The 24,002-nt window shown below is 40.3% G+C and overlaps 1 protein-coding gene across 11 annotated transcripts in view; it reads right to left on the bottom strand.

Annotated features, from left to right (window-relative positions):
• FRYL (FRY like transcription coactivator) overlaps positions 1–24,002 on the bottom strand; it is a 170,668-nt gene that overhangs the window by 115,769 nt on the left and 30,897 nt on the right. For 6 of the 11 annotated variants that reach the window (XM_084518257.1, XM_084518254.1, XM_084518255.1 and 3 more), the window contains exon 1: positions 20,497–21,023. The exons of 4 other annotated variants lie outside the window; for them this stretch is intronic. In XM_084518257.1, the coding sequence (XP_084374383.1) occupies positions 20,497–20,674 (178 nt within the window). In that variant the 5' untranslated portion in view covers positions 20,675–21,023. Of the gene's footprint in view, positions 1–6,560; positions 6,579–20,496; positions 21,024–24,002 lie in introns of those variants that run through there. One more of the 11 variants, XM_084518258.1, reaches the window with a different exon arrangement.

The raw sequence follows: 24,002 nt of genomic DNA on the forward strand, positions 1-24,002 counted from the left end.
GAAAAAGGCAAAGCGTGGGGATTTATTATTATATGCTTGTTGTTTTCTACTACTACTTTAAAGTATTATTTATTCAGTATTTATTCTGAATTGAGTAAAATGTTGTCCTATTTACATTGCTCTTCTTGTTTGTTTCTAACTATAGACTTGATGCGTTATGTGGATGAACTCTGATGTAAATAATTAAAGGGTCTTAAAGCTCCTAATTCTATAACTGTACTGAAACGTTTTCCATTTATAAATATTTTAGCTTTCTGACCATTGCCATATTTAAAATACTTCTTGACTGGTCCATAACTCCTGGATTAGTCTAATAAGATCTCTCAATACAAAGTCAATAATTCAAAGTTAATTTATTCCTATATTTTAATGTTTCAATAAATTAACATTCTAATATTAATAGTCATTAGAACCATGCAATTCTATGCCTTAACATTCTCTTTTAAATTACTGCAGGCTGCCAGCTTGTTAACCAAAACTGTGCTTCGGTGAACTCCCCTGTAATTTCTCCCCAAAAGTAGTTTCTAACAGAACCTAGTAAAGTAAAGCTTTGCTTATGACATTAACGCAGGCAACTGGTTACATCGGAGTTCAAACCATTTATAATTACAGCAGCATGGTCCTGTATCCTTTAGGTTATGGGTGACTGTTTTGATTTAGAATGGCCTGTTCCTCTTTAAGTTTAAATTTACCCTTTATTTTGCACTGTACCTAAGAGAATTGAGAATTTCCCTTTGACTAGCATCATTATTCTTTCTTGAAACACAAGGAAGAATATCTTTTCTATACAGGCGAAAACTGCAACTACACAGCAACTGGACGTAATATAGTAAACACAACAGTTTTGCTCTGTAGTGTTCTGAAGATGTCAACCACTTTTCTAAATAAATAAATACTCTTCTTTTGTCAGCAATCTCTTAAATGCTACTAAACCTCTAGGTCTGAACCTTGCCCCTTTTAATACAAAAGCAGCAGAGCTGGAGTTTAAAAAAAAAAAAAAAAAGTCAGCAGAAATGGGGTATTTGACATGGGTTGCTGCAGCTGGTTTAGCTGGAGCTTTCCTGAAGTCCATGCAGAGCACGCAGTTTATTCTAGCAACAGTAGCTGACAGAGGGGTTTGCATTTGGGGCACTTTTTCCTTTCAATAGAATTCTCTTCTGCAATCTGAATCATTACAAAATCTAGTTGTGGTATGGGTTTAGCAAAGGGGATATTGCTTTAATAGAAAGAATGCCCTAAAGGAAAGCTCATTCTAGCATATCTACGCCTGATGGAAATAAATAATGCATGTCCCAACACATATTGTACCTACTACAGTGCAGGCATCTTATTTAAAAATCAATATGAAGAACCACACACACGACATAATCTTCAAAAAAAAGTCATAATTCCATGTTAACGTGTAGAGAAGTTCAAAGTAAGGCCCAAAACATTTTAAATTTTCATCTCCTTAAAACTTCTAAAGATCTGGTTGCATACACTTCTCTAACAAGTCTCCAGGCCCTTACCTCCAATGTACACCAAATTTCCTTGCAAGTATTAGAATATCAAACAGATAATGCAAAAGAGGGAAAAAATACAGGTGTTCAGCAAGAGTGGAAGCTATGCCAACCAAAAAAAAAAATAAAAATTCACACAGTCATGCAACAATAAAACGAGCAAATTGAAAGCAGGCTTCTGTGCAATACACGTGAGAGCAAGGCTCCATGACCCAGCTGAGCTTCTACTCAGCTAGGTCATGGAGCCTTTATTATCCCACTGCAAGAGATGGTTTCATATTTAAACAGAAGAAAAACTCTCTGCCTTCCCAAGAAATTTGCTGTTGATGTAATGAGTCAAAACTGCTCACCAAAGGGATGAGACAAATACCACAAGGGGACAGATGAGAAAGTGATAACGCTGCACCGCTGGGAGCAAAGCCCCTTTTGGCAAAAGGGCCCTGCTCAGCAAAACCTCCTCTATCTTCCCCCATACCAAATGGAGAGCTGCAACTGAAACTTGTCACCTTGAGAACTGTCATCTAATGGAGCATTTTGCACCTTCGGTTGGTACACTGCGTCCACTAGTTGGGATAGCCTTATAGCCTAGCTGTCCCTTTCCAGTCCACGTGTGTTGATCGGCCTCCTGAACAACAACAAAAATCCCTTTCAATAGCTTTTTTCTTCACACAGCAAATTTTACTACACACAACTTTCTTGGCATTTCATTCAATTCATTTCAATTCAATATATTCCAACTGTGCAAATGGTTATTGTTAAAGACCACCAAAGTTCATAAACAGAGCCAAATATAGAGGTTACAATTCATAATCCTTTTTTACTCAAAATATTACAAAAATCAATCAGAAATGAAGAATCAAGAGATTCACATTGTATTGGGTGGTTAACTACTGAAAGAAACCTGCCTTACCATGACAAGTAGCAGCCTGTGGAGAAGACAGCATAAGCACCACGTTCCCTTTACAGTAACCGAACCTACTGCTTCAGAGTACAAGAAACAATTCAGCAACCACATGTACTAACACAAAGTACAGTTAGATACATTTTAAAATAGTAATAATAAATCAGAATCTACAGAATCTAGTAGCTTTACTTGATTTACTTTAACATAAACTCAAATTTATCTTTAATTTAAAAATTTCTCCTTTCGATTTATCAAAACCATTTTAGAAGTTACAGTCATAAAGAAAAATTGTTACATACTGCAGAAATGCTCCGTGGACTTTCAATATATAAGATGACTACCCACTGTCAGGACTTTTTGAAGTCGAGGTTGCAATTAACAAAAGTTTCCCACAGGAAGAATGAACAATATTACTTGGGATGTTTAACATTGGACAAATACAGTTAACATTCTGTTTAGTATTGTACTTACATAATTACTGCTATTGTTTAAAAACATCTCGTGAAAATAAGGTTTTTCCTGACTGTGAAACAGCACTGGATTTGCTACTGGAATATCAAACTGCTATTAGAAATGTCTGAAGGTTCTCTGCTACCACCACTAAGGATAACTGCTGCCCCAAAGGATATTTTGGAGCAGAAGCAATCAGGTAGCATCTCAGACTCATTTCTCCTTCTCTGGTTCATTTTTCTTTGCAGTTTAACACTTGCAGGGAATGCAAGTTGCAACTTATCATACAATGATGACTGCAAAAATATTAACAAGTTGTGGATGTATTGGTTTAAAGAAAATAAGTGTAACCCACAAGCAAAGCCCAACAGAAGCAGCACGTCTGTCCTCTTGCTAAGCACACACAGCTCTGCAGGCACAGCACCTCGGCCCACCTCCTCCCCAGGAGCCACAAAAGGCCAACAACAGCACGCTTGTTCTACAATTCTTCACACATGCCCTTGTATATATGTTCCTGTCATGGCAATTTAAGGCAATCTTGCCTTTCTTAGTGAAAGCCCGCTGTATCGTTGCTGTCATGAAGTGAAAAGCCACAGGATAAAAATAAGTCCATTATATCAAACTTGTTAAATAAATACAATGTTATCGGAGTAGCTCCTCTCCTGAGAGCCACGAGTTCATTTTTTGTTGGTAAAAGAGAAAGCAATCTCCAGTCAGGCAATCCTAGGGGAAAGCAAGCAGTTCTTCAACTCTGTGTGATTTTGTTTCATTCACAGAGAGAATGATTCAGGATACCTGCCAGGCAGCTCCCTACTTTTCACAGACTTGTCAGCACCTGGCAGCTGTAGCTCTGCTAATTCACTTCCTTTCAGTGTTGTTTCATTTCTCTCTGATTTTATAATATATTTTCAAAATGTATGGTTGTACAGACAGATGCAGCTGGCTTTACCACCATGCCCTGGCTCACACACTCAGGTTTAAGTAACTTTGACACCTGAACCAAGCTGAGCAAACCGATACAAAAAAACCCATGACCTACCTCCAGCACAGATCTACCTTGCTTTGGGGTTTAAAGACAGACAACCACGCGCAGGACAGAGCCTGTGACCTGTTTGCCAAAGAGACACACCGCAACCACTTCCAAGTTACTGGAAATATACTGGGTACATCTTCGTTCCGTTTTTATTCTCTGGAAGAAATTCTTCATTTCTGAACTTGACAATTTAATTATTAGGGTAGATATCAGAAACACAGAAGAGCTTTTAGAAAGCAGTAATGGATCGTACCTGTGCTCACTGGAAAGCAGTTGGTTACTATCTACAGACTATAAGCCCCAGAAATATATACATAGGTTTTATTAAAACACACATCTTATCTTCGAGAAAGGTTTCCATTACATAATGCTTTCCTTTGCGAGCAGCATCACATTTGGCTTCTGACCACATATATTACATTACTAAAAGTAATTCTCATGGCACCTAGACCTCCATTAAACAAAGGTTTCTGTGGACAAAGTATGAGCTTTTTCACACCAACCGAAAACACAAACAACAGTTAAAATGGGTGCTCTTGCTACAGAATCAGCAACCTCAGAAGAATCATTTAACAGAGCACATATCTCAACTGCGATGAACTAAACAGAATCCATAACTTTAGGATCATTCATTTTTCCCCTTTACAATCGAGACACGCTATCAGAACTCAAATACTATGAAAGATCCATGCAACCTAAGGACGAGGCAACATAAAGTCACTGCTCCGTCCACAACTTCAGTAAGCAAATAATCCTTAGGCAGGAACATCCCCACGACACCACTGGTTTAAGAGGACATGCCTGACTCCCTCTAAAAAGAAGTAATGCCTGAAATTGTTGGCAGCGAGACAGCGTCCTGAATCTAGGCCATACGAATGTCACTTCATTGTTGTCAGTGAAAGAAAAAAGATCAACTACAATAAAACCTTAGCCAGCACTGCAACAACATTATGCCAGCTAAGCAAGCCCTTAGCTGGACCCATGGAGCTTTGCTGGGTTTCTGCTATGTATGGTTTTTACAGATGATTATTTTTATGTACGTACAAATACATGCAAGCATACAACTCTCTCAGGTTATCACAAAGTATAAAAAGTAGCATCTGCATTTAAGGAATCTTTGAAGGCAGAAGAGAAACCTTCCTTATGTAAGTTCTCAGCAGATGCAAGTTTATTGAATTTCCAAACACGTGCTCAACATAAACATTATGTAATTCCTTGCTCTGCACACACTGCATCACTTGATTGGAAAATGTTTCAGGGGAGAGATTGAAAATGTTTCAGGGGGAGAAGCAAGTGGCTTGCCCCCTCGGCTCAATTCACGGAGCTGCCAGCGCACAACACGTGAAGGCACGCGCAGGCTGCGTCCAGGTCTGCTCCCAGCTCCTGTGCACAGCTGCCCTGGCACACAGCGATGCCCTAATCACGGCCGTCTGCGCAAAACCGAGTGAGGGCTGTGAGAAACGCCAGGTGAAACGCAGCTGCCTGGCCGGCACAGGGAACAAGACGGTCAGTGCATCGCCCGGTACCTCCTCGCGGCAGAGGAGTCGGGAAGATCTCCGCTGTGCTTACATAACGGAGGGCATGCAGGAGAAAGCACAGCATCACCAGCAAGCTCTCCTCACTGCCCCAGTGGTGATACCGCTCCTTGTTTCATCGTAGCTGATGCTGCTGTCTAGTCCAGACCCTGCAGTCCAGCTCCTTATTTATATGGCAATTATTTAACTAGCTGAAGACTTAATTTATTCTAACTGAATGCACCCCATGCTCTACTTTAGTTTGGGAACAATACACGTTAACAAAACCAACTTTAAGGATTTTTGATCCTTTTCATGACACCCCCAACTTCTCCTATAAGACATATTTTTAATTAGGATCATTTATGATTCAGCAAGAGCGCAAGTACTTCCCAAGCACACAGCAGAATTTGGAACAGCTACAGTTAAACTTTAAGATGCAAGCACAAGAAGTGAAGAGCCAAATCTATCGGGACGCCTGTTTTGAAATATTCGCTGCTCTAAGTTAGAGCTGTGAGCCTAGAAGTTATTAGACCAAAACACAAATTACAGCAGTTTAGTGCAAAAAGCAAGTCTCACGCCTGAGCTATTAGGACGTGGCTGAATGCCTGCACTCCTGGCTGATTAATACGCTGGACCATAAATAACTCCTTACTAATTCTTTTAAACAAGACACGTGTGAATCATCGGGCAAGCAGCGCTGTATTGGGGTACAAATCCCAGCAGCTTTGGTGGAGCCCTTGGCCAGGAAGAGCCACACGCTGCAGCACGCCTGGAGCAATGCCTTGCGAAACGCGGCCTCGGGCTGAGGCACCGGGTACCTCCCGCTGCTGCTGCTGCTTTCAATTTTTAGGAGCACGAGCTGCACAGCATCCCTGCCGAGCTGGGACGTCGCCTCCGTTGCCTCCTGGTGTCCTGCTGCCAGCCCGAGAGGTGCCACGCCGTGCACGGCAGCTCCCGGCCCCAGACCCTGCGCTGAAGCGTGCATAAAGGGGTGATGCGAGGACAGGGCGCCCTCGGGGAGGCTGCTGCAGCCCAGGCAGGGAATCCTCCTGGAAAGCCCAGGGCTGGGCTGCTCGCAGCTCCGGCCGAGGAGCCCCGGACCGCTCCAAGCGCTCCCGAAGGCGCCTCCCCGCTCAGCCCGGAGCCGTACCACTCACCGCCGCCGCCGCCGCTCCAGGCTTTGAGCAGGGACTTGATGCTGAGCTCGAAGAGCAGCGCGTCCTGCAGGCTCACCATGCTGCCGCCCGCCCGCTCCCGCTCCCGCGCCCGGTCCCGGTGACGCAGGGCCCGGGGGGCGCGCGCTGAGGGCGGAGGCGGGCGGCGGGCCCGGGGGCGGGGCCGGGCGGGAGCAGGCGGGGAGGCTCCAGGGGGCGTCACGCACGGGGGGGCTGGGCCCTGCCGCTGCCCCTCAGGAGGGGTGGGAGCCCAAACGCAGCACACGCCGCTCAGGCTGCAGCAAGACGGGGCTGTGGGGGCAGCTGCTGCTTTGTGGCCCCGCACAGAAAAGGGAGGGGACAGGGGAGCTGACCCACACCCTGCCGGCAACCCAAAAAGGCATGGTGTGGGGCTAAGGTGGGCTCAGCAAGTGAATGTGCTGTAAAGTAATTAAGAGAGACCTACATCGGTGCAGAACTGTCCCTGTAATTCAGAGTTGGCCCTGTAGCAGCAGTAACCCAGCCATGAGGAAGAACTCAAATGCACTCCTAGCAGATTAAGAAAATTAAAAACGGTGTACACCAAATACTTTCCATGTTTGTTTGTTTTTTTTATCCTTTCCTCTCCCCAAAAACAAACAAAAAAAAAAAAAAAACACAAAAAAAAAAAAAAAAACCACAGAAACAAAGGGGGGACATGGACCTGTCATAGCTAAGTGCGCAGCTCCAGCAGCCCAGCAGAGGCACGCTGATAGGAGTGGGGTAGGGGGCTGCTGATGCGGGTGTTTGGCCAGCTGCGCTGTGGGGTTGTTTGTTGTTTAGATAAAAATGGCACTATTAACTGCTGAAAACTAAGTGACCACATAATCGAGTTGTCAAATCCCCCCCCATGCAAAAATGACTATAGCACCACATGAAAGTGCTATGTACATGCAGGTATCTCTTCCTTCCCACGTAGGGTACAGGCCGTGCACACACAGAGCGATGCTTTGGGGCACTGCATCAAGCTTTCTTTCATAAGCCTGATCCAGGTAATGTTACATACATTGTGCCTCTCTCTAATTACCTCATACTCATTTTTTCATCGCTTCTTTTATGAATACAGTCAGAGTAATACTTCAAGCACTTCTTTTCCCTTTCACTAAATAAGAAAGAAGAGGTTGTGTTTTGTTATTAGTAGGATATAAAGGTCAGATTTTGGAACTGGCTGATGAATTTCACCACTAATTTGAAAGACTGTATTAATTATGGTTAGTCTCCGACTGCCTTTAACACTGGGCTACAGAGAGTTCTTCAAAGGAAGCCTTGTTAACAGCACGCATTCCAAAATCATGAGCCAACTCTCCCAGCACCTCAAAAATAATGACTTTTTAAAATACACTTTGGGTTCTTTGTAGTTGCACCCCCTCCAGCTTTTATTCTTTAAATTATTAGCACCAGAAACTTATTAAAAAACAATCACCCAGAAACCCCAGGAGCACAGAAACACTAATCTCAATGTTCCACCTCCCGAAGCCCTGGTAAGCAAACAGAAGAGCTGCCAGTGTTTCTATACAGGAGTGTTTTTAAAGTGAATGAATGTTAGGAAATACTTTAAGACTTTAGGTTTATTTTTAATAACAATGTGTTCAGCAAAGCAAGTTACATAGCCCTCCCCCACAGCATCTGAGGTTTTGCTGCAATAGTATTTATTCATATCAACTGTTGATTGATTAATTTTGGTAGGTCTTCCTCAAGGAAACTAGCCACTCATTTTAACTGCAGTTCGTTCAGTATTAGCCCATTAACATCTCTAAGATGTTAGGAGTATTTTAAGAACATTCAGACTTGCATGTACAAAAAAAAGTTTTTCTAAAGGTTTCAGTGGCAAGACTGAACACTAGGAATACTTGATATTAGAAACATATATACTGAAAAATCCTCTTAATATCATATGAATACACGTTTGCTTTCATATATATGTGCACACAGTTTGATTTATTGGACATTAATTTACAAGATTTAAGAACGGCACACAGCAAATATTTCTATTATCCTCTACAAACACACCCCAAAGAAGAGAAAAATACCACAAGTTCATTTAACAGGAGGGTTAACAGACCTGTCAGCATCTTAACATTACCACAAGCATCAGTGTCACAGGTATAACCGTGTACAAACCTTCTAATATTTCTTTGTCCTCACAACCACAACTTCAATGTTTTTATAATCAAAGATTTATAGATGACAACTACAGCAATTTTGAACTTTGTTTCTGTTTAGCCTGTGAATTGAGTTAATGAGGTAACCTATCATACACTAGAATAAGCAGATCTCAGAATAAAACGAATTTTAAAATACATCTTTTACTTTATTTTTAATCAGAAGAAGAACAGAAGAAGCAGGAAAAGTAAAACATGTATTACAAGCCCCTAAAAGCTTGCCAAGCATAGAAAAGGCTAATTCACTACACAGAGCCCAATAAAACTCACTGTGTAGAGTTACAAGATATCATCGTCATGCATTTCCAAAACTGTACAAGAACATGTCATTTTCAGCATCAATTCCTTTTACGTTCCTCATTTTCAGAGAGGAAAATGAAACAGGCTTCTGGCTGGGAAATTACACTGTGTCTAAAATAGAGAGCAACAAGTATGTCCACTGAAAACATCTAAAAATATGTATCCCTTTGGAGTACATATATGGGAAGTCTTTCATGAGATATTTGGCCCACTATTTTATTACCTAGAGAAAAGATGGAAAAAGAAAGCACTTAAACTATAAGGCAGAAGTTTTGAACTGAAGCTGTTTTATGCAGGAAAAACAAACCAAAAAGAAAACCTCAACAAAATGAGGCCATTACTTAACTGGACTTAGGAGTTCTGTACAAAGTAGCAATTCACAACATCATTCCAATAAACACGTAGTTAAATACTGATTCTGAAGTTTGCTTACATTTTGATACTGGACCAGTTGTAAAATTCCCTACCAAAGTGAACAGACTAATAGAAAGTCTATGAACTTTTTTTTTTTTGATATTTTCTCAAGTCAAGGAGAGGCATAATTGTGAATGAGCACATTGATACCAGTAAGCTCTTAAGAAGAAGAGAAGAATGTAACTGTGCTAAAGCGGAAGTGCTCTATCAGCAATGCAAGCTGTTTGCAAGCATCCAGTCCACTCCTTTTTGTTCAGATATGAAAACCTTTCAGGGAAGACAATGTCTAGAAGCAAACTAGTTGAGAAGTTTCAGCACCACAAGTCTACTGACTTCAGGCTGGAAACAGCCCTACCCATTACAAGATTCCAGGGAATAAGTCCACCTGTTCTAAGTAGCATTATAACATCTATTAGAGAGGATCCGTTTGTTGCACTGTTCATGCACAGCACACCTGAATCACACAAGCGAAGTCAGTTCTGCACTTCAGGAGTGCAAACCTTATATACCTAATATTCAGATCAATGAAACTTGGTCACTCTTACAGCATGGAAGAGCTGTTCTGAGTGTTAGAAGTAGCAATAGGATCCAACCAGTATAAAAGAACATGCACAACTGTGCTACAGTGAGATATTAGAAGCATTTTTTTTTTTAATAGAGTTTGAAATTTTAATAAAAACATTTCTAAAAGGACTACTATACTTACTAGGATCAATACAGTTACTACAGATGTGTATGCAAGGGTGGTGTATGCAGCTTTTCTTTAGAAGAGCATTATACCATTTTCTTGGAGCTACCCAGAAGTATCACTAGCAACTATTTTGAATAATGTACATAAAATAAGCACTGTGTCTAAAAATTGTTGTTTCTGTAACTGCCAGAGCTCTGGCTTGTGGCAAATATTAAGATGCAACACCAAAAAAAAAAAAGTGGTCTGTGTTGTTTGAGCCTCATCCCTATGGACGGAAAAGGTAGTGGAGTTCTCACCTTCCTCACAAGGCTTTTTGTGAGTGAAGATATTCCTGATGAAGTCATCTTTAAGAAGCATTATTTACAAAGTTTGCTTTCCAATGACAGAAAGCAGTAACATTTTATATCATTTGTTTTACAGTGAACATCACAGTTTTTAGTTTCATTTCCTATTTTCAAGTGTTATTCCCAAGTCCATTTTAAAATTTAATTTCTCCAGGAATCTTATCATACTACCTTCTTTCCCCTCTATGCCATAGCTCTTGCTGTTTTCTACCGGGATAGCAGACAATGGTTTGTCTACTTTTCTACAACTAAATAATTTGCATTAATCATCCTAGCAAAAACACTCAATTTTAAAAGAACAGCTAAAGTTGTTCTTTTAAGTTACATTAAAAAATATATAGATGTGGCCATTGTAGCATTCAGGTTTCTTTGAGGTTTCCAGTGCTACTTCATTCATCTTCAGGATGATACACACTGACGGAAAATGCATTCAGGCAAAACTTCAAATATTTACTATTTAAAGTCAGTTAAAACGGTAAGTTTTCCAACTAGCTAGGGTAGGACACTGAAGATACACGGCTTTCTTGTAGAGCAGTCTTTGAGTAAGATCAAAGAGGATACTGTTAATATTTAACTTTTCCAGTAAGCTGCTGCTATCTTTATTAACGGTAATCCTACCTTCCTCCTTTCTCCCCCTTCCCCCCCTCAAAAAATGAGGGAAATAAATCCTGAAAAATAAGATAGCTTTCAAGGTGGTTTAACATAGAACTTACCAACCTTGTAAGAGCTGAACACATGTCACACTGAACAGATTTCAGTCTGGCCCTTCTCGAAAATCCAGCTTTCCAGATCACCAAACATCGTAAGATTACAAGGAAACGAATCAGCAATAAAAAGCTGCAACACTTCAAACAACCCAGCAGGCAGTTCTGAGATGTTATTTAATCAACCTCTCTCAAAGAGGAAACAAGACAGGCAAAGCAATACAAAAAGCCATAGCTGTTACTGCTCGAGAGCTTAACAAACCCGAGTTTCTTGATTTTCATGGTTATCTGAACAGTTAAAATTTTATGGAACCCCAGTGGTTTACTCTCTCTCAAATGCTCAATTTTGACCTTCCTTGACTGCAGATAAACTTTAAAGGTATAGTCTGGCTAGTATGGTTGTGTGTCAGACAAGCAGAAATAACTGCCCTAAGATCTGCTGGATCCTGCATCACGTGCTCCTCACTGTGCTCCAGCATTAATATACCAACATCCTGCCTTCGGAGAGCTGGCATTCCAGTTTTCACCAACCTTTTAAATGGAACCTGGAAACAGTTTCAAGTCTACTTTGAAAATCCCTGCTTAGTTGCTGGGCATTTAAATGGATAGAATAGGGAAAGGCTTAACTCTGTTACCCTACAAGGCCTGAGGACAACTGTTACGAATCAGTTATGTTTCTATTTTTGCTGCTCCTCCCAAGCTGCTAGATGTCTGTGCCACTTTTACAGGAAACATCACATTTGCATCATGTGAGGACCAGGGACATTAGCCCTATAGAAAGCAGTGTCAGCTTAAAAGAGAAAAATAAGTACGTTTAAGACTCATCCAGAATTAAAATAAATACAAATAAAGTGTATTAGCATATTGGGATACAGTCCCAAGTCTGTTAAGGTGCATGAGTGGCGTAGTGCTTGGGCTGAAAGTGTCCTGTGATGCTTGCCCATCAGCTGAAGGAGCTCCTACCTGCCCTCCCCATTAGCAGAGCTGGACATTTGCTCCTGAAACCCTGCAGCTCGCAGCCAATTCCTGTTTGCCCATTAGAGCACTTCCCAGCCCAGGGGAAGTATGAGGTGTCTGCAGGGCTTGGGGAACTGCAGGGAGTTACAAGCGTGAACAGCTTGGGGCATCCCCACTAAGCCTGCTCACCAGCACAAGCCCACCACAGCCCCTTTCACCGTAGCCCTGTGGGCTGTACAGCTGGCAGAGCAGTGACAGGGTCTGCACACACTCCTGATGTTTTAACTCCCTGAAATCATCATTTCCAATGTTTTAATTACACAAGGCAGGAACACGGAGCTCGGTTGTCCAATATCATAAATGATGGCAGTAATACGGCATTCTTCTTAGTTGAACTGAAATGGCATAGCTCTTCACAGGCTGCACTGCTCAATTACAGTGCATTTTTTAATGCAGGCTTTAAACAATTAAGTGCCTAGAATGCTGTTTTATTTGATTTATTTATTTATTTATTTAACAACTTCCCCATCCCTGTGAAACCACAAATACTCCTGCAGCAACATGAAGCAGGAGTACAAAATAGAAACACTTAAGATTGAAAAAAAGGTAATTAATACATATACACTGATTTACAAGTCAGAATTAACAGCATTTATATGAGGTGCTATTCGCACCTCGGCAAGCATGCTGTTTCACTGAAGAAAAATGAAAAAACACAAAAATCAGGAAGGGAGAAAATGCAAAGTAGCAGCAAACCCAAAGGTACAGCTGAAAGCAACACTTGGATACCAAACACCTAACGAACACTCGCGCTTTACAACAAGGGCTTGGTTGTCTGGAAGTTCTGCAAATAGGCCACAGCACAAAGTCCTCTAAAGGGCCCCAGCTGGTAGACTACAACCTAGCCTCTACAAGCAGATGCATCTGGCACCTGTGCCCGATGCTGGGAGTGCTTCAATGCGGCACAGTTGATGTTTATCGCTTGACCTGAGACCCTGCAGGCAGCTCTGCATTCACTGAGTGCCTCGGGCACGGCAGACCAAATGGAAAGGAGCAGTGGCACCCCACTGCAACCTCTACTAGTTAAAGAAAAACACAGAACTGGAATTAGGTAATTGAAACGTTCAGGTGAAGTGGAGAATATGCTTATTCATTTGAACTGGCTGCTCTCTGTCAGTCGTGTTATTTTTTGATAGAGCTCTAGCATACTAATCATTCCTCTCAGCAATTACCATTAATGGGTTAGCTTTCCAAACGCACAATCTGCCTATAAATGCATACGGTACGATTTCATCATCTACTGGGCAAATTTAACTATTCAGTTCTATACTGCTCCTTCCATGTAACAGCAGCTTATGGAAATCTCAACTAAAGAATAAAGAAAAAATATCTTTAAGTTATCTCTACTCGACAGAAAACAACATGCTGGAGAAGTACATTGGTTTTAACACAGTTATGAGCTATTTCTTTTTTTCTTTATTCACCACTTTCCTGTTTCTCCTGCTTTCAAGCCACAAAATAGTTTAAAATTAAAGATATTCTTCTTCACCCAGTCATCTCCTCAAAGTAATTGAGAAAAGGCTCACCCCAGTGCATCTTAAAGGTACCACAAGACATGAGACAGGGGTTTGGGTCAGTATCTAATACAACCTTGCAACAGCATCCTAACATTAGAAAACAAACACAAAGGTTTCTAAAGCTCAGATTGCCATACTGGTCTTGTCAACAAGCAGTAGAAGTCTCCCAGGCTGCCATAGTCCAACATAGATGCATGTCACTACAGACCTACCTGGTACTAAAGGGCTGAAGCAAATTATTTATGTGGTACCTGTACATAAGGGGTATCCCACAGCTTGTGAAGTGAGGTTATGTCAAGTCCCGAACAGCTGGAGCATCTTACAGAAAACCTGCTGCAGACAGGAACTTTAGAACACCTTTAGAAAGTACCATTGCTAAAACGATGGGGCTTTCTGAAAGCTTTCCCCATCTCTCCAAATCAGTAGTACCTGTGGATTTCTCTTAACAGACTGCTTCTTCATAAATAAATGCAAACATCAAAAACCTTAGAGCAAGAGCATGCCAGGTCAGAAGCCTCTACCTGGGAGGGGATTCTACAAAAGGAAACCTTTTGTAACTTGACTGAAGGGCAAGAAGATGCCTTTTGGGTAAACGGGTGAGACCATGAACACCCCTTCCCAAATCACAGGTATTCTTCAGTAACACTTCAGTAACAGTAACTATTAACAGTTACTATTCTCCAGTAACAGTAACTGAGAAAACGTATTCCCATTGAAAAAGGCCAGATGTGACATTTCCTTGCTTGAAGGTCAACTAAAGAGTACCCCGTGCTGTCACACAGAGAATGCCATTTCCTGAAAAAGGAAAGCCTTTCCAAAGTAGTCCTTAAGATGAAATATTTGAAATTATTTTCTCTCCACCTGGATCCACATAATACTTTTCAGAAGGAACATATATAAACTTAGCACTTAGAGTAAGAACCATTCTGTTATTTAAGAGCTTAAAAGAGAAGAAATGAAAAGTGTGGAAGTCCACAAATCAAGGCACAGAACAGCTAACAGAAGTACAGCCAACAGAAAATGCCAACAGCCACCCAAAGTATCATGATTTACTGAAGGATGTCATGTCACAATACCAACATCTTCCATTTATGATTCACATTTTCATTAGGAACAACGAGAAAAGCCACCTTAGAAGGGATAAGAAACATGTTAGATCATCTATTAACTAAAACGTTTGCATTTTAATCACTTTTTCCCCTTTTCAACTCAAAAGTAAAGAATTATTAAATAAAAACCTTCAAGCTATTGTGTCCATATCTTAAATTTGAATTGCTGATGTCACTAGCATGAAATCTCTGTATGCAACTTCTGATTTTATCCTGCTGGTATATACTTCACTGACCTTAAATATACTTAAGAGTTTGGGGGGAGGTCTGGGTCTTTTAGCACCATGATTAATTTTAATGTGTTTTAAAGGACAATAGTTTTATACTTAAAGAAAAATGGTTCTTAAGATATGACTGAGATTTTTTATACTGTCCAGACTTTTACAGACTCTAATTTGGGCTGCAGGTAGATATTACATATAATTAGATAGTGATTTCATGGGTATTATAGTGTTTTCAAATCTGAGGTACACATAAGAAATTTGCAACATGAATCAAAAAGGAACATGGTAAACCCTTTTCACACACTGATTGCAAAACTTGGACTGTTTAGACAGATTTTTTTAAAAAAAAACATTTCCTTTTTTTTTTTTTACTACCAAATCAGAGAACTGTTTTACAGTAGCATATACGTTATTTTCACAAGTTTTCTTCTCCAAGTCTTGAATTCAGCACTTCCCAGCTTCCTTTAATAACGTTATTGCAGGATCTTATGAAGAGTTGCTCGTTTTTCTTGCTGTATTAAGTTTTCCTTCATTCTCTCCATACAATCACCCTTCACTTCATCTCCCTCAAGTTAAAAAACTTGACTTTGTCCCTATTCCAACTGAGTGAAAAATCTTTCCCTCCCCAGCCTAAAGTTACATTTGCCACATTTACACAACTCCCCTTTTAACTGTATTATCTTTAGAGTAATTCTTCACAATAATGTTTCAAAGACACTATACTGAAGTGTAAATATATTTAAAATAAAAAGAGAAACCCCTTCAATTCAATTACTTCTGCCCTGCCAACTTGAATATTTGTTATCTGCAGGACAGGACAAAAAAAAAAAAAAAAAAAAAACAAGAAAAAACCCCAAAGACCATGATTACTAACATTCACTTACTAAATTGCTGCTGGTTCATTCTCATAGTATTTTGGCTTGCTTCCTATCAATTGGTATTGGGAGGGAAGGGTGGTTCCCTCCTGGTTTGACAAGCTGAACTGTCTCACCAAGGGCCAACTTACACCAGGACCACAAAAGTGAATACACAGTATGGCTATACAGGTAGGAGGATATAATCTCCACAATTTCTACAGCAGTGAGACATCACATTGATTCAGCTGCCAGATAAAACCCTCTATTAACATCATTAAGCCTCAGAAAACCTTCTGAGTGCTTCAAGTCTAGAAAACAATATTATACTATAAAATCAGAGCAAAGCCTTACTGGCTATACCTTTGCACTGAAAATGATGCAGAGATAATCTGTGATGGCATAAAAAAAATTGTAAGCACTGCTCACTGTATCTCAGAGGAAAACTAATACATTGCTTCCTCATGAAAGCTACATGAGTACCTGTTAGGTATGAAGAAACAGCCCTTCGAGGCACACTTTTGAGTTGTTCTGACACCCAATTTGAAAGCAGCAGTAAGTTACAATTACTACATTGCCCTTTGAGAGGATGTAAAGAGTTCGGTAAGGAACAAACAAGCATGCACTGGAGGTAGTGAGGAATGTATCCACTGTGAATTCATCTGTGCTTATTATTCAGATGAAACAGACAACTAGGCTGGAAGTACATTAGGTGTACAGCCAAGTATACAATAAAAATCAGGTCTTTTAAAGATTTGCTGTATAATTCTGGACTTCATTTCAGCTCATTGTTGACTTTGTCTTAAGCAAGCATTACTTAAACATTTACCGAGTGGTCAGAATTATGGAGCAGTCTGTATTGGCTTATAAGCAGCAATAAGAAAAAAATTATGTTAAGTGCAGTGATGATACCTCTGGAGAGATGCTTTGTTTCCATTTATCTAAAATATTAAAGAGCTCATTTCCCACATATCAATACATTTAAAACAGAAGGGGTATCCAGAAGATGACTGTCACTTGCAGTGATGGCAGGACATCCAGTGCTGCCCCTGCTACTCACCAAAGAAGCCCCTGATGAGCTGCTTCACCTCAACGATTCGCCTCAATACCATCACACCCCCCAAATGCCAGGCTGTTTTCTTTGTCAAATCAATCAGCTTAGCAAAAGGCCATGTTGTAGAGGAGATAGGGAAGGGCTCACTCCCTCACTGGCAGCAAGCTATTGTGTCAGCCTGATGTGCTTGTAAAGCTACACTCAAAAAAAAAAAAAAAAAAACAAACAAAATCCCCTTCCCCTATCTTCTGCTGCAAAGGGCAGCAAGAGCAGGCTCCAGAGGCACTTGAGAAAGGTTTCTTATTACTTATGGAAAATATACATAGAAGAATTTCCTGGGGCATTACTCAAAGAAAACAATACTATCTAGCGTGATAAGAAAACAGGAGAGAGGATTAGAGATTTTAATGTAAATAGCATTCTAGATCCCGAGCAGTATTATGGAACAGGCTCTGAATGTAAACAAGAAGCAAGCAGAGGTTGAAGGGAGGAGAGGGAAAAAAAAAAAAAAGCAGCACTTGTGTTTAGCTGCCTACTACCCACTCCAGCCTTCTCTAACTGTAATTCAGAACCTGGATCCCCAAACTGACTTTTATTGCAGCTAGATGCTGGGCCTCCCGGTCATCCTCTGCTGTACAAGGCTGATCAGAGCAGCACCACGGAGCTGACACTGCTCTGCAGAGCTGCTGGTGTTCCAGGGACACAGTGCTCACAGGCAGGTCGTGTCTACCCAGCCCCTGCTGCCAGCCCCCTGAAGCAGCTAGTTCTCTTACTCATTTCTTTCCCACCAAACACGTTGTCAGCTTACGTTCCACTCCCTAGCAGAGACATTTGAAGGGAAACAGGATTCATGCTTGCAAAAGGAGATAGGTCTTGCATACACGGAAATAACGTGGACACTGTGAGCAGTAAGAACACTTGCTCACTGATAAATTTTAAAAGCTCTTTTAAAAACCTGTAGGTGGCTGCTACAGGTTTGACTTGTAGGGCTCACCATCGCACCTGCTCCACAGCATTAGCTGCCCTGCCCTACAACACAGCCAAAGCACAGCTCTGCCAGAAGTACACGTTTCACAAGCTTAGGTACAGCTGCCATTTGCCCATTTACACTGAACAGTCATGGTATTCGCCTCCTTTAACATTGCAAACAACAAGGACAATGTGAAATCAGAGATTTTTTCTGTAATCAGAAAGTTGCAGTGAATTTAAAATTACTGCCTATTCTTTCATACAAATTTATTACACGTTGTCATGTGTAAAATCATATATGCAAGTACTTCAGCAAGTCAGATGTGTTTTTCTAGTGTTCTAATAATCCAATAAATCTAAATAGACAGCTGTGAAAGATTTCTAAAAAGCACTTGAAAGTATTCTGATGGATATGTCTTTTAAAATACACAATATCCTACAGCACACATTTCTAAGGCCTTATTTTCTGCTATAAAACAATGTACAAAGCAGTTCAGTGCACATTTTGGAAGACAATATTGATAAATATGCTGAATAGAATATGATATGATAAATATCCTGAAAAGAAAAAACTTCTCTTGAATTCCATACAAAATATTTAGATCTGATACAAACAACCCCAGCTGAGTGGTATTACCAAAAATAGTGCTTTTATGTTTCAGGTGCTGACAGTAGCAGTTTTTTTGCTTTAAGGACCTTACATAATACTTTTTAAATGGTTGTCAGACTCAAAATTTAACCTAAATTCTTATTAATACAAGAACTTTCCTAAACACCAGTAATAACAAACAGGATAAAGAATAAAAAACCTTCCAAATTCAAACATATCTACAGTACAAACAACCTTAGCTTTAAAAACCTGTCAAGCTTTAGAACAGCTTCACTACACTAAGTTCTGTGGTGCATTAACACCACATCTGCTGACAGTAAGCAAATAAGTATTTACAATTTTTTTTTTGTAAGCCGTTCTATTGTTTTATTACCTGTTTTGTTGACACCTGCCTCCTGCAGTATACCCAACTGGTAAACACAGTAGTTCTTTTGCTCTATACCAGAAGAGCAGTTCATTCCATTACCACGATACAAAAATAGAAATAAGCAGATAATTTAAAGAGGATTCAGCTACTATCTGCTATTGTAAAAGCATGATCCCAGAACAGACTAAGTCTGCATTTCATGCATGTTGACATCACGCTATTAAGTGATATCCGTCAGGCACTACCGACTTGTGGAAATTCTTCCTAGTAATCGCTATTTGACAAATATTTAACAAGTGAGAAACGAGAATTCATCTTTAACAGTAGGATAAGTGCATTCTATGTCTATTACCTCATTTGCTCAGCTATCAATAAAATGTTGAACGAGGTTAGATGAAGGTATCTGTTCTGACTACAAGCTTCAGCCTATAGCATTTTCTTTTACCTTGAACAAAGACTATTCTATTTGTCTTAAATTATAACTCTGAAATTATAACATTTGAAATAAAGCATTACTTAAAAGTATGAGTTATAAAGGATAGCATAGTACAGCATAAACAAAAAATTAGTAAAGATATGCCTATGGAAATATTTGAGCCGTGCACCTCAGTGATATCCAACTATAAACTTCACAACTGTATAGCATTCAAAGTTAAATGAAGACACAAACCAGGCTAAAAGAGCATAAGTTTTTGCTTAGTTTTCAAACAAAGGCTATAACAGCCTTAACAGACATTATTCTGCACAATCTTCGATGGTGGGCGCCATTATGGCTTGTTCCAGTTTGTCAGAAAAATTATTCCTAACATAAAATTGTCCCTGCTCTCCCCAAATGCCATTGTTAAGCACCTGACACAGATGAATAAAAATAATGAAAAAATTACAATCAGAAAGGCTAACAAGAGCTAAGAAGAGTCTTTTAAGGCAGCCTCTTTCTCACTCCTCACCAAATTAGTTCCATAATTAAGGCTACACATTCGCCACTCAATGAGATGGGTGTCACCATCTCTCATCAATGCAGATGCATAAAGGTAAATTTCAGACCATGCTAACTCATGAAAAGAGCCATCAGATAGCAAAGGGTAAAAACTGCATCTGATTGCCAACAGCATCCAAGACCATGAAGCCTCAAGACCCTACCATTTATCCAAAGGCCAAAACTAAGAAAAACAAGTTTTCCATTGCCACCTGTCTGAACTGTCTGAAAAAGTAACATTAACTCATTCTACTTCTTTTTATCAGCACATTACACTTCAGTATTTAGACTACATTTATTTTTTTCCCCTGCCTTTTAATACAAGCACAATGGCCCTTGCTCTTCTGCCCCCAATCACAGGCATGCACAAATAAGGAGCACATCAGAAATCCAGTAAAATTGCTTTAAAATAAGTCACTAACATGATAGCGTGTCATTTACAAGAGAGTTCTAAGCCTAAAAAACACCATTATCATAGTGACTCTGCTAGAAGGTCTTATTAAGAAATTCATCAGTTTAGCAAAGCAATCATGACCCGAAGAAAGTTCAGTAATCAGTTTTTAACAGGTTGCTGACACAGATACATACTGTACTGAGGACGTAAATCATGCATCTCCTCATCTTCATCAATTGTTTGTCCCAGTGAAAGCAGACTGACACGTCTCATCTTCAGCAGCCGTGGCGAGCTTTCACGGACTGTACTCCCAACATCCAGCACAACATCTCCAGAAACAACAGTGGGAACAATTTTTTTCAGAAATTCCATGTTTCCCTGCCTTCTGTACACTCAGCATTGACTAAGTGCGGCAGCTGAGCTGCACGTTACAGAGCGGTGCTCCCACAGTAACTTCCTTGAAGGCAGAGGTGGACTCCGCACACTACTTCTCCCCGTGATGTCATGTTGAACCTGGGTGGTGCCAGCGCCAGCACGTCAGCTGCCAGCTGCTCAGAGGCAGATTTTAAAGACGTCTAACTGTACAGACTGATAAGAAAACCAAACAACAACAAGCCAGTGTATTAACTGACGTACATTAAATTCTTAACTTGTATTAAACACCCTTTTAGTGCTGCAACAATTTTAAGCACTAATAAAATGCACGGTGTATTTTCCAATTTGTATCTGACAGAGTTCAGTAGCTCTTAATTTTCATGAAGTGCACAGAGAGTGTTCATCTGCATTTGAAAGATAACGCTTATCATTACAAAAAGTCTATGCACCAGCTTTATAAACAGTGTCTAGCAGCACCACAACTTAAACCGTTTGCATTCTCGCATGGTGTTAACTACGAGCTACAAAGTTACCAACACTTATTAAACTTATTAAATTATCAATTTTCCAGGGCCTCTTAGGCTGTATTTACCACTTCAAATACTCAAACTGCCTTCCACAAAACTCCAAGTACAAAAACAAGCTGTCTCTTTTGTCCAAACTTTCACTTTAAACCATATGGATCAGTAGCCCTAGGGATAACCGAGTTTTTTGTTTTCATTTGGGAGAAAGTTTAAACATTGTTCTATATTTAGTTTACAGAAGCTATTATGAAAGATGCCTTGCATTTAGAGCGGAAAACTCGGGGAAAAAAAGTATGGAAAATTGTACCAAGAAGTGTACCTTAACGCTTTCTACATTTGGGAATATGTATGATTGAAAGTATTATTTTATTTACCAGACTTAGAGACCCAAACACGCTACTAAGTAATATTCCGACCTTGTTTTCACTGAAGATGATTGCTGTCACTCAGACAAAATCTGCAGATACTCATTCTGAATAAGTATCACTGGTAGCCTGAACACTTCTGGTAGTTTTGTGAAAGCAGCTCAGCATCCAAGATCTTTTTGGATGCATTCAACACAGTTATCTGACTAAAGTGTCAAGTACACCACACTGCTATACATTCCTTAAAATAAACTATTTAATCTCAAATTCACTGCCGTATCTAGCTCTTTTTAAAAGGAAACAAAAATATTTTAAATTTTATTAAATGTAGATAATCTGTTTCAGGTCAGAGTTCCAGCAGTTTGATGCTCACAATGGACTGCTCAACTGCATTAAGCTGTCAATCCTTTACTGACCAACTATACTATCACACTAGGTGTTAAACCTAGTTAATATCACAACTTGAGAAATCTGGTACAAGCTCATTGAAATTGCCACCTAAGATACTTATCAAGTTCAGTTGCAGATTTAAGATGGGTGCTATCTTTAGCATTCAAATCTGCATTAAAATCCCCAAATATTCAAGTTAGTCTAAATCGCCCTTGTAAATGAATATAGAAATCTAGGAGGCCTGACCTTATCATAAAAGATATGTTGCTAGAATATAATTTTCCACAGTGAAAGATCTGGTGATTAAGCAAAGAATTGTCCTTACAATCATTTCATTCATGGTATTTTTTCTAATAATACAAAATGTTACAAGGAATATATTTCCAGAAGTTTTATGTTTTCAGAAAAAGTAGTAAGATACCACAAAGATATTTCCTGATTACAAAAGACTGAGTCATGAAAAACTCAAGCAATCATTTTATTCATACTAGCATTGTTTCCTTAAAAAACAAAAAAAAAAAAAACACTCTTGAAGTCTTGCCACAAGCCTAATTTGCAGCTTCTAGCATTTGGGAAAAAGAGAAAATCAGATGCTTTCATCAGACTGAGAATGCTTCCTCCAGCCATTCACCTGCCAAACTACAGCTTACAAAGCAAAAGGCAGTACCTAACCTGAACACCCTCAGAAAGGTTCAAACTAAAAACCAAAGTGCTCCCAGCTACACTTCGCAGGGTTTATTACACATGTGGGCATGGTGTGGGACAGAAAGCACTTAGTGCATCCCTTCTGTTAAATGCACAGTTCCACATGTTTCTACACGCAGTGTGACATTCATGAATTGGCCATAAGTAAAATTAAAGGTTGAAATTACACTTCACCTCCTGCGAACAGAATAGCCTTCTAAATCATAGGATTTAAACACAAACAAGTAAGAATCACCAACCACACATACTATCATATTTCAAGATTTAACCTGATGAACTAATAAGATTATGTAACACATGTACCCAAATGCTTATGGCTTTTTCTTCAGGATAGTTCTTGTGTAACTTTTAAGAATCACAGAATTGTTTAGGTTGGAAAAGACATCTAAGGTTAATTCCAACCACTAACCTCGCACTGCTAAGTCTACCACTAAACTACGTCCCTACACACCACATCTACACATCTTCCAAATAGCAGGGGCACTGACTCAGCCACTTCCCCAGGCAGCCTGTTCCAGTGCCTCACAACCCTTTCAGTGAAGAAATTTTTCCTCATATCTACCCTAAACCTCCCCTGGCACAACCTAATGCCATTTCCTCGTGACCTATCACTTGGTGCTTGAGAGGAGAAAGCAACCCCCACCCTGCTACAGCCTTCTTTGAGGTAGTAGTAGAGAGTGATAAGGCTGCCCCTGAGCCTCCTTTTCTCTAGGCTAAACCAGCCCAATTCCCTCAGCCTCAAGACTTGTTCTCCAGAGCCTTCAAAGAAAGGCAAGGAAGCTTGTGAACACACTCCAGCACCTCGATGTCCTTCTTGTAGTGAGGGGCCCAGAACTGAAGATAGTATTTGAGGTGAGGGCTCACCAGAGCCAAGTACAAAGGGACGATCTCATCCCTGGTCCTGCTCTCTCTGACACAAGCCAGGATGCCATTGGCCTTCTTGGCCACCTGAGCACACTGCTGGCTCACATTCAACCAACCACCAACCAATACCCCCCAGGTCCCTTTCTGCTGGGCAGCTTTCCCGCCCGTCTTCCCCCAGCCCGTAGCTCTGCTTGGGGTTGTTGTGCCCCAAGTGCAGGACCAGGGACTCAGCCTCGTTGAACCTCATACAGCTGGCCTTGGCCTAGGGGTCGAGCCTACCCAGATCCCTCTGCAGAGCCTTCCTACCCTCAAGCAGATCACACTCAACTTGGTGTCATCTGCAAACTTACTGAGGGTGCGCTCCGTCCCCTCATCCAGACCATCGATAAAGATACTGAAGAGAACTGATCACAGTACTGAGCCCTGGGGGGTGGCATTAGTGATGGGCCTCCAACGGGATTTAACTCTGTTCACCAC

This window comes from Aythya ferina (assembly GCF_964211825.1).
Source record: "Aythya ferina genome assembly, chromosome: 4".
Lineage (NCBI taxonomy): Eukaryota > Metazoa > Chordata > Aves > Anseriformes > Anatidae > Aythya > Aythya ferina.